Here is a 10,296-nt window from a genome sequence, read left to right on the forward strand (position 1 = left end):
CATAGTGAAAAAGAAAACGAATATATATTATAAATTACTAATAAAAAATTAAAAAAAAGCAAAGAAATATTTAAAGTAAATTATTTTCTTTAAATATATTTATATTCCATGAAGAGATTGTGTATTTTAATTGTTGGCATTGCAATTTCAATAATAAAGTCTCTTAAGAGCTTTCAGTTTCTTGAAAAATGAGTGTAAACAAGACGAGCAAACTGCAATTAGAAGACTCCAGAGAGAAACATTTGTGGAAGTTTTTTGATAATTAAACTTGCTCTTGGGACATTTTGATATATGACCTTAAGCATACACTTATAACGTGTCTTTTGTAGACTTATACATCAATACCATTAGAGTACAAGAGCTTAACAAACTATTAGTCTTCTAAATACTTCTTTTACTCTTATTGAATCCCACAAGAAGTAATCCCATTATATGCTTTTCTCTATTAAGAAGTTTATCTTCATTTTGATCATCGAAACTTATACTATTATCAATAAATTACTTAATTTTGGTAAGTTTCTAATTAATTGCAATATGCTTTAATCAATTATGTTTTAAATATAAAAATTGTATTAACTTGAAGGATCGATTTATTCGATTACATTTTATTTAATTTCACGAAATAATCAAGTTAAAAGCATTGCAGAGAGGCGCATTTTCTTTTTCTTCTATCGATTCGAATCCTTTTCTTATAAAAAAGGTGGCAGTGGTGGTGGTGATTCGGGGAGAAATCTGGGTCAAGAATATTAACCCGATGAGGATTTCGCCGGTTCTTTGTTGGTTCGATTAAAACGTTTGCAGAAAATTAATGTTTCTGTTAATCAATAATACGAAAGGTTTCATTTTGCAAAACTTTACCAGCAAGTTTTGGATACTGATAGCATTTTCAAAGCAGGAATATATTTTTAACGTTTTGTTACATTGTTAGATGTTAACACATTAAGTAAATTAATCTAAAAAAAAGTGGAACAGTTAATGTAAACAAAATATTCAGACATAAATAATAAATTAATAATTTGACACGAGCATTCATGATCTGATGAAAATATACAAAAAAATGAAGTTTTAAAGAAAGCACAGGTTTTGAAAGACAGAAGCAATAATAGTTTGTTTAATTCTCCTTTAATTTATAAAAACGTAAGTTTATTTAAATAATAAGTACAATTGTTGTGTGTTGAATAATTTGTTGTTGCAGGTTTGCGTTGTGTGCGCAATTCAAGTGCATTAATTAACAAAAGGCAATTATTATCTAGTGTGTCATCTAGTCTGGTGGTGTTTTGAGGTCGAATGGACTGTGTTTGCTAATTCGTGCCAGTTGTTGCTCCAACTTTCCCCCTCTGCAGAGCTTAAAATTCGGATCCGCCGCACGAAGGATCCTTGGGACATTAACCTTAACATGTTTGCATGTATGTTTCCTAGGGAACCACATTGATCAAATACAAGATTAAAGCTTCCACGGCTAGCTGCGGTCGCGCGCTTCCCATTTCCAATTACCAGTTCCCCAAAGCACAACTACTTACAACACCCACCTTAAGTATCGTTGGTTGCATAATGAAGTAAAGTATATTCAACTTTGATCCGATCGTCGGTGAGTACACACAGAGCTTTCCTCTACGAATACGAAAATTAAATATATAGAAGACAAAAAAACGAACGTAGGCCCAAAATGCGTGTGTTTCAGTTATTCTTTGAAATGTTGAAAATATTATGATCATCTAATAATATACGTTCAAATAAATTAACAAATGTCCACCACGTACGATGATATCAAAAGAACCGCACAGTCTTTAATCGAGCGCAAAAAGCTTCAGTGGGCGCGCGAAAGAGGTGATTATCTTTCTACGAAAGTTATCCTGAAAAGGGTTGACGATAATCGTGCGTTTCAATTACAAATTTTATATTTTTAGAAGAATTGGCCGGGCTATGCGAAAATGTTCCGTGGGGTAGTCGGGAATCGCTTCAGCTCTACGATAAACCTTATTTGAGGTAAATTTTATTAGTTTATTTTAGTTTGTTTTAACAATACACCTGGTGGAAATCGATTGCGATGCGCTGAACTTGAAGGTTCAACGCTCCTGCAAACACTGATTGCGAGTGAATAAAATAAAATTTAATAATGAAGAAGAGGATGAAGAACACTGGCAATTTAGATTTAGCGTGTTTGTCTTTGTTTAGTTAATCGATGTTATTGAAGTGTTATTACGTTATCGGTGTGTTTTTTTTTCTGTATTTTGTATTTGTCAGATCGAAATATGCTTCGAAATATCAGAAGGAGAACGAATACGTACGCCGAGATTCCTTCGCAAGTTCCCAGGGACGGCCCAGTCTTCCACCGCTCTATAAGAACCAGAACGTTAGTTATACGTCAGACGAAAAATTGGATAAAGAGATGGGTGGCGAGACGTCAGGCTATGGCAGCGACAACCCGAACCAGACTCCGGAGTATCTTCCACCAACTAACTGGAACAATCATCATCTTGGCTATGAGTCTTCATCCAGCGGAAGAGAAGACCGCCCTAAATGGAGAGACAGAGGGGTACATGTAGGAAAGTTCTGGGAGCCGAAGGAGGTGCAAAGTTTCCTCAAGAGCAACGATACACCGGGATGGGTTAAGCGCGGACTCGATGGTGACACGGAACTCGTTGTCTCCAATAATTCTCCAGCAGAATCACCGGAGCAGGACTATCTCGAAAGGCCTTGCACTGGATCAAGCAGCTCGCAAACTAGGTGACTATAAAAGTGATTCTTCACATTTCACACTTAAATTAGGAACGAAAGTAAATCACATATTAGGTGAAATAAAGTCATGTATAAAAAATAAAGCTTGCATATTTTCATGTTTTTTTTTTAAAGAAAGTTCAACAAGTTAAATATTATAGAAACGTAACTACATGACTAATTGAGTAATTTGTCAAAGAAATTACTATACAAATATTTCAAAGAACAATGAGTAAAATATATAACAGTCAATTAATTAAAGTGTAATTATTTTCATGATTTAATAATCCACTAAACAAATTACTTGAACTTTTAATATATTGATAGAAGTTTCAAAAGAAAAAGTTTATAGCTCAGGGTAGACGGAATTTTATTATCGAAAGAAACTAGTCAAAAGCTTTTCAAAACATTTCCTTTATAATATCAAGACAGTCATAACTCAGATGTATTAATTTATATAGAATTGTTGTTTTTTTTTGTGTAATTTATGTTATATTATATTTTCTGTCCATTCAATTATTATTACCAATACAATATAACAGTATTCAGTAAGTTTCATGCAGTAATAATAATAATGTGGTATGAATATGTTTTATTCTTTATGTTGCATTGTTGTTGGAGAAATAATAATAAAAAGTGAGTTTAATGGAGCATGCGAGTACATATTTAAAGAAATGTAAGGAGTGCAGCACTCGACGAAGGTTAACGAAGGGCTGCAAGACCTTGATGAAAATCGCAGAAAAAAATAAAAGTTGGTCGTTCGCTGAATATTTTATCGCTAATTAGATTTTAAGAAATCGCGATAACCTACTTCCACCGTCTCCAAAGCGAATCGATATTTCTGCATTAGTCATAAGATATTTCACACAATATGTTTATTTAGTTTCGTTCCCACATCAGACATTCATGTAAGCCGATCAATACGCTTTTATTGATGCGATATCCCTTTTTTCGCAGAAGTTATATACGTGGTCAGAATATTCGGGTGGAGCCTTCAGAATTGGCGGAACGGGAAAGGAAGAGACAAATCGCTTTGGCGCATCAAGAAGCCATAAAGCAACAGCTGGAGGAGCGTGAGAGGAAAAGACAGGAGGAAAAAGTGAGAAAGATACGAGAAGAGTACGAGGAGGAGGCGAGGATCGCGCGAGAGCAGGACTTGGAGCGAAAGAGGCAGGAGCAGGAGAATCGAATTCGAGAGGAGAAATTGGAAAGGGAGAGGAGGCGCAAGGAGGCGTTGCAGGAGGCGATAGAGATTGCTGAAAAGGAGGCAAAACAGGCTAAGCAGAAACTGTTGAAGCAGAATCTGAATATAGCGGAGAACGTGGTGGAAGTTGATAAGTTGAAAGTGGAGGTAAAGAAAGATAAATGTCCTGTCGATAAAGGTGAAATTATTGAATTGCCTTCGATACACGCCGAAAAATCTGTAATTAGTAATAATAATAAGGATAACAATATTGAGTATACTAAGGAGAAGGTTTCTCAGAATATCGAGATGCCACCAGTCAATAATGATAAAGTTAACAATAATCAACAGAATAACAACAATAATAATTCGATGATTAATTTAAATCAACAATTGTCTCAGGAAAATCTAGCTTTAATGCTGCAAAACCCCTTGGAATCGCTGCACACCGTTCAATTCGCCGTGTTGATACCAACGATCAATCCTGCTGCCACGGGTGCGGTTCCTGTTGCTGTTCCTTTGACTGACAGAGGCACGATTAATACAGCGAGAACGGAAAATCGCATATTGACTCCAACGCAATACCGCAACAAGAGAATGTGCGATAGCAGCACGCAGACGGACTTCACGGAGTTTAAGCAGGAAGACCACAGGGAGAAGTACGTGCGCGAGAAATTATCCAATTTGGAAATCAGCTACGAAGGAAGGTGCCGGAAGGAGAGGCGTTCGAGGAGCGAGTTCAGGGAGAACGTCGAAGATCGACCCAAATGGGGTGTGAATAGACCTCCGACTCGATATTTGAAGCAGAGCGAAAAGGATCCGCTTTATCAGAGGAGGAAGATGCGGCAGAAGATGAGGCAAATGAAGGGATACGAGGATAAATGTCGCAATTATTCGCCGCATTCAAGCGATGATAGTCAAACCGGAAGTCCGAGGACTTACAGGAAGAAGGGTTACGCGGAGAAGCAATCACGAGCATTGTGGAGGAAGAACGAGCATGTTTTCGCGGAGAACGTTCGCGTTTACCAAACGGAGATCGTGCCTATAGAATCTGATAAAGATCACATCTACTTTAAGACGAAGACGCACCAGTGCTGCTGCAGGTGCAAGAGGGAACGGGAAAAGTACACGGATCAGCTTAAGGTTGTCGACATCCTGAAGATCGAGCATAATTCGCCGAGGGAATGTCTTCAGTACAAAAACGATTTAATCGAAGATGGAAACAAACTACCAGATTTTAACGGCGCACATCAAGAGGAAGGAAACGATGTCCTGGAAAAGTTAAACCTCATTCATCACGGCTTAATGCTGAAACACGAGCATTGGGACGATACACCATCAAACTCCATGTCGTACTCTCCTAGCAGGCATCCATAACAAAAAAAGAAAATTACATATATATTTTTATACGCGATTTGGGCCTATTATTCTCATATAATTACATATAAATTATTATCCATACATTATCACATAACTTTTATACGTAATCTTTGTTAGATAATATGGACGATTTTTTAAATAAGAAAAAAGAGTCGGGGCCGGTACTGGATCTCTCCAAGGCCATCGCAAACACCAAGGAGGAATTCCGGAAACTCTTCGACAAAGTACCGGATTTCAAGATCAAACCGGAAAAGCTCAAGCACGACGATACCAAAGTCCGTGATAATGTCAAACGCATGAAATTCAAAACGGGCAGAAAAGACTTCAAGACAATGCGAAAGCCTTTCCAGTTTCACGACCCGATCCCCGTGGAAATGCTTAGCTTGAAGATCAGCGAGTTGGCCGTCGTGCCAATCGATTGGAAAATGTTAACAAGCAAGCGACCTAAAAGCAAGAATGAAGAGAACTTCTTTTCAAGGTAATTTTAAGATTATCGTTATTTTACGATTGATGTTTTAATCGGACTATTATTATGTTTCTAAATTGTTCTAAAACTCTGTTAAAAAAAATCTATTTGGTTTCTTTCTCAAATATATATTATATCGATTCCGTTCACATTCTTAGTTTATTTCATTCACCTGATCTTGTAGAATGATCGAGCTTAAAAAGTTCGAACTGAAAGCGGAAACGAAGTCGAAGAGTGTGTACTCCACCGATCCGCATATTAGGAAGGTGAAAAATCGAGGTGGCGTCATCGAATGGCGAGTCGTCAACTGTCCGGATTGTCAAGAGGATTTCTGCACGGGTACGATTCCAAATTTCAACACAAATAAATCGTAACATTTATATTTAAAAAAAACATCTTTTTTGCAGGCGACGTTTGTAAGTTGTATAGTTACGATAGTTTCGTCAGAGTACCAGAACCACCGGTGAAATCGCCACCTATAAAGTCTATGTCCATCGAAATCGGAGGTAGGAAGAAAACGATGTCCAAGAAAATAAAGAAGAAGGGAAGAAAACAATCGCCCAGTAAAAAGAAGAAAACGAAACGATCGAGTAAAAGCAAATCTCCGACGAGAAAGAAATAAATTTTAAATAAACTATTATTTTGGTTGCTGGATAACTTCTTCGAGATAATTAATAATATCCAAAGAATAAAGTAGTCAATGTTTTTAAACTGCACCAGGTGCATCCACCAAAAATACAAGTGTAGTTGGTTGCATATGTTTTAATAAAGCTTTATGTATATTACACACAATTTAAAAACGACAATTACGTTAAATAAAGAAGTTAAATAATTTAATTGTGGCTATGGTCGCCTGTATCAGGAAAATCTGATACGAAAGGTCGTTGGTTCAATTCCCAAAAACCAACAAAATTTGTGCTGGCTGTTAAACCCGAGGGGGGTAGAAATAGGGAAAAGTTTTATATAAATTTATTAATCTAATCTTCAGTTGAATTAAGCCCAAAATGATTAATCAAATAAATACATGTCAGAGTGTGAGATGATTTTATTTAATGCAAATTATAACAATACCTGTTCCTAAATATACTTTATTTTTTATTTAAAGCAAATATATGCGTATATTCTGGTAAAGGTTTTCATAATTTTTAGGCATGTGTCATAAATATTTGAATGGTCATAAATAAAATCAAATTGAACATGAACGAACATTTTGATAACTGACAAATACAAATTCTATATAAATTTACGAGCGTGAAGAGAAAAAAATAGATCATTTAACTATTTTAAAAACGACGTCGCGTTATTTTAAATACGATGATGTCACTGTTGTCGAAAAAGACATATGATCCAAAAAGAATTCTTGTGGTTACTCTGTTGACCCATTTAACAACGTCTGGTTCGAAATTAACGCTTGAAAAAACATAAGTTATGTGCATTTGGAACATAAATATTCCTTAGTAATTGTTAAATGAACTTTTAGAGTAGTTAAAATATTAGAATTGAGTTAACAAAATCGTAAGGAATAGAAAATTATTGTATGAAATGTAAATGTGAGTAAATTATATGGAAATAATTAATATATTCATTTACTTTGTAGATGATCCAAAAAAAACATTAAATAAATTAAAATAACAGTTTTTAGTTGGATATTAGGAAGTTCAGCAAAGAACGGGATTTCTTTCTTTCTCTTCACGACTCAATCGATCCGCATTCATAAAACTTTTTTCTCTAGAACCATCAGATCGACCTCAATCAGTTCAAGGTCTTCAATTAGCGTTCAAACTGACACATCGTGATAATGTGTTCCGGTTCAGCCACGTCCAAAACTATTTTAGTTATGAAATATTCGGCCTCAACCTCCAACTCAAATACAGAGCTGAATTATTTTGTTTCATCGTCAATGCGATCAATTTGTTAATGTTCACTTTGACAAAATAGAAATAACCAAAATTTATTCAATCCTGCGAAACACATTTAATTCCACTCAGAATTCTTTGTTTCGTTGAGCATGTTTTAAGTGCGGATTAATGTTGGGATAATTGCAGGAGATTAGATGCGCTGTGGGATTAGTTTGGAGAATCGAATGAAATCAGCGATGTTTTAAAATATATTTTATTTTCATAGATGGTCCCCAAATGATAAAAACAATCCACTGACCTTTATAAATCATTTACAATGATATTTACAATTAAAAACTAATATATATATATATTAAATGCCACACGTACAATTCGCACATATTGTATATATATAAAAGAAAAAACAATAATCGCTAAAGAAACGAAACGTGTAAAGAATACAGTTGATAAAAATCGTATAATAAATCATTGCTAAGTCTTAATTAGATTGCTGAATATCAAATTATATATAATATATTAACCAAGGCACTAATAAGAAACGTATATACAACTACAGAATGTATATATATATAAAAACAAACACCGAAAACTAGTTAATAGAGGAAGGAGAAAGAAAAGAGAAAGCAATTATTACATTCAAAATGATTATGATGATACCGCCTTCAAATATTCCGTCTACATTAGTTTCGTTAGAAAAAAAATAATTGATCTAATAAATAGTTTAATTATTTACAATTCACTTCGTGCAATGAAATCAAGTTTAGGAGTTGTGTGATAATATTAGTAATAATTAAAAAGATGAAAGAGAATAGTAACTGGCAATAAGAAGCATGTTTAAGAGTAATAATTATAATTTCACTACACTTTAATTAACATCGTTGAGCTTTTTTTTTTATTTAATAACACATAGTTAATCTACAAACAATATAATAACATAGGTATGAAACAAAATGCACTATAAAAATCGATCGTTTCGCAATCTGAGACTTTTTTAGATGAACTAACATTGTTTTTTTTGTTTGTTTAATTATTTTGCAAATCGAAATAACGTTCAGCTTACAAATCATTTGAATGATAGATTGAAGTATCTTCATCGAAATGATGTAAAGCGTTCAAGCAATTATTTATAGTGCATCTCAGAAAGTAATTGTATACATTCAATAAATAACTAATACATATATATATTTTTGTTTTGTTTTTTTTATTCATTAAATTGTTTCAAACAATATGGAAGACTTTTAAACCTACAATTGTTATAATTAACTTTTTCATTAAAATAGTTCGTAATTTTTTTTTATCCCTTTTACTTTTATTAAAAATATTTGCAACAAATTGCATAGACATATTAAGGCCCTCGTGATATTTTCTCTTTTAGTGTGTATATATATACATATAAAAAAAGTTAAGATCGACTCTTTTGGCACAGATAGAAATCAAGATGAAGAATATGTATGTACCCACCATATGTTCTTCCATTATATTCTTTAAATAACTTCTATCTTATAATTATTTTTATAATTGAGCCCAAATAAACAGGGTCACGATTCCGCTGCCCGCCAAATATTCATATTTCCCGCACGCAATTTGTCGCATTCAGCACGTCCCATCGTCATGCAGAATCTATATACACATATATGAATATGCACATAACATCATCATTCCTAATTGCAGAAATCCACGGCTAATGGCCACATAGCGAATTCCGTTCAAAACAAGACTGAAAAGTCTCCAGCTAAACAGCAGAAGAAGTCCCCAGCTAAAGAAACTGCTGAGCCTCAAGTCAAGAAGCAAGAGATCAAGAAGGAGACTGAGAAGAACAAGAAGAATGAAGTTAAATCCAAGGAAGCTGTTGTGGAAGTTAAAAGCAAGAAGAGCAAGTCAAAAGTTGTCCACGAGAAACCAGTTGATTATGATGATGGTAACTGGGAGAAGGTGATGACCAAAGCTGACAAGAAGAAGAAGCAGGATGGCAGCCCAGCCAAGAAGGACAAGAAGAAGCCAGCTGAGAAATCATCAGTGGAAATTGAAAAATACACCAAGGAAATGGTTAACAAGGAGGTGAAGGAGAAGGAGATCAAGAAGCAGGTTGAGACAAAACCAGAGCCAGCCCCAGTAATTGATGAGGTCATCGAAGTGGTTGAGAAGAAAGAGAAGGTTGTGAAGAAGGAGAAAAAAGTAGAAAGTAAACCAATTGTTGAACCAGTTGTGGAGCAAATAGCTGAGGCTATGAATGAGCAGCCAGCTGAGAAAGTTGAGGGAACCGTCGTCATCGACGAATTAGGAGGTAAGACGCGATCTGTAACTATTATCTAACCCGATTATTAATGAACTCGTTTCTTTCCTCTTGTGCAGATGTGTGGACAGAGGCCAAGGTGCCCAAGAAAGGTAAGAAAAAAGCGCGTAGAGACAATTAAGCACAAGTCCATCCAATTTGTGTTAGGTATGTGATTGCAATCAAGCACTTGAGACAGGATCTCAGCAAAAAAAAAATATATGATAAAGACTTAAGTAGCTTATATACATATATATATATATATAAAATAAGACAAGACAGATCAACAAGATTTATCAAAAAAAAAACATTAAAAAAAATGCATTCCATTTATATTTTATACAAAAAAAATCAGTTCAAAAGCAGCAGCCACACAAAAAAAAATGAGAAAATTTGCTAGTCACTCAAATTGCAAAGA

The 10,296-nt window shown here is 34.6% G+C and overlaps 3 protein-coding genes across 3 annotated transcripts; all 3 read left to right on the forward strand.

Annotated features, from left to right (window-relative positions):
• The first annotated feature begins 1,581 nt into the window (after positions 1–1,581).
• LOC108566597 (histone-lysine N-methyltransferase, H3 lysine-79 specific) lies at positions 1,582–5,286 on the forward strand. The gene is made up of 4 exons (XM_017926570.1): positions 1,582–1,827; positions 1,908–1,986; positions 2,245–2,727; positions 3,679–5,286. The coding sequence occupies exons 1-4, from the start codon at positions 1,746–1,748 to the stop codon at positions 5,276–5,278; spliced, it is 2,244 nt and encodes a 747-aa protein (XP_017782059.1). The 5' UTR covers positions 1,582–1,745; the 3' UTR covers positions 5,279–5,286.
• A 105-nt stretch (positions 5,287–5,391) lies between these two features.
• On the forward strand, positions 5,392–6,370 carry LOC108566598. Its single transcript, XM_017926571.1, has 3 exons — positions 5,392–5,759; positions 5,932–6,086; positions 6,155–6,370. Exons 1-3 carry the CDS (start codon positions 5,404–5,406, stop codon positions 6,367–6,369), a joined length of 726 nt encoding a protein of 241 aa, XP_017782060.1. The 5' UTR covers positions 5,392–5,403; the 3' UTR covers position 6,370.
• A 381-nt stretch (positions 6,371–6,751) lies between these two features.
• LOC108566596 (neurofilament heavy polypeptide-like) lies at positions 6,752–10,160 on the forward strand. Its single transcript, XM_017926569.1, has 3 exons — positions 6,752–6,781; positions 9,278–9,890; positions 9,959–10,160. Exons 1-3 carry the CDS (start codon positions 6,752–6,754, stop codon positions 10,018–10,020), a joined length of 705 nt encoding a protein of 234 aa, XP_017782058.1. The 3' UTR covers positions 10,021–10,160.
• Positions 10,161–10,296: the final 136 nt, after the last annotated feature.

The sequence above is a fragment of the Nicrophorus vespilloides genome, unplaced genomic scaffold (assembly GCF_001412225.1).
Source record: "Nicrophorus vespilloides isolate i.1.1-1 unplaced genomic scaffold, Nicve_v1.0, whole genome shotgun sequence".
NCBI lineage: Eukaryota > Metazoa > Arthropoda > Insecta > Coleoptera > Silphidae > Nicrophorus > Nicrophorus vespilloides.

Excerpts from the sequence above, each read along its gene's own strand:
- LOC108566598 (XM_017926571.1), top strand. The coding sequence starts at position 5,404 with ATGGACGATTTTTTAAATAAGAAAAAAGAGTCGGGGCCGGTACTGGAT. Across the intron at positions 5,760-5,931 it reads GAAGAGAACTTCTTTTCAAG|AATGATCGAGCTTAAAAAGT; the intron begins GTAATTTTAAGA and ends CTGATCTTGTAG. Across the intron at positions 6,087-6,154 it reads TCAAGAGGATTTCTGCACGG|GCGACGTTTGTAAGTTGTAT; the intron begins GTACGATTCCAA and ends TCTTTTTTGCAG.
- LOC108566597 (XM_017926570.1), top strand. The coding sequence starts at position 1,746 with ATGTCCACCACGTACGATGATATCAAAAGAACCGCACAGTCTTTAATC. Across the intron at positions 1,828-1,907 it reads TCAGTGGGCGCGCGAAAGAG|AAGAATTGGCCGGGCTATGC; the intron begins GTGATTATCTTT and ends TTATATTTTTAG. Across the intron at positions 1,987-2,244 it reads TACGATAAACCTTATTTGAG|ATCGAAATATGCTTCGAAAT; the intron begins GTAAATTTTATT and ends TGTATTTGTCAG.
- LOC108566596 (XM_017926569.1), top strand. The coding sequence starts at position 6,752 with ATGATTAATCAAATAAATACATGTCAGAGT. Across the intron at positions 6,782-9,277 it reads AAATAAATACATGTCAGAGT|AAATCCACGGCTAATGGCCA; the intron begins GTGAGATGATTT and ends TCCTAATTGCAG. Across the intron at positions 9,891-9,958 it reads CGTCATCGACGAATTAGGAG|ATGTGTGGACAGAGGCCAAG; the intron begins GTAAGACGCGAT and ends CCTCTTGTGCAG.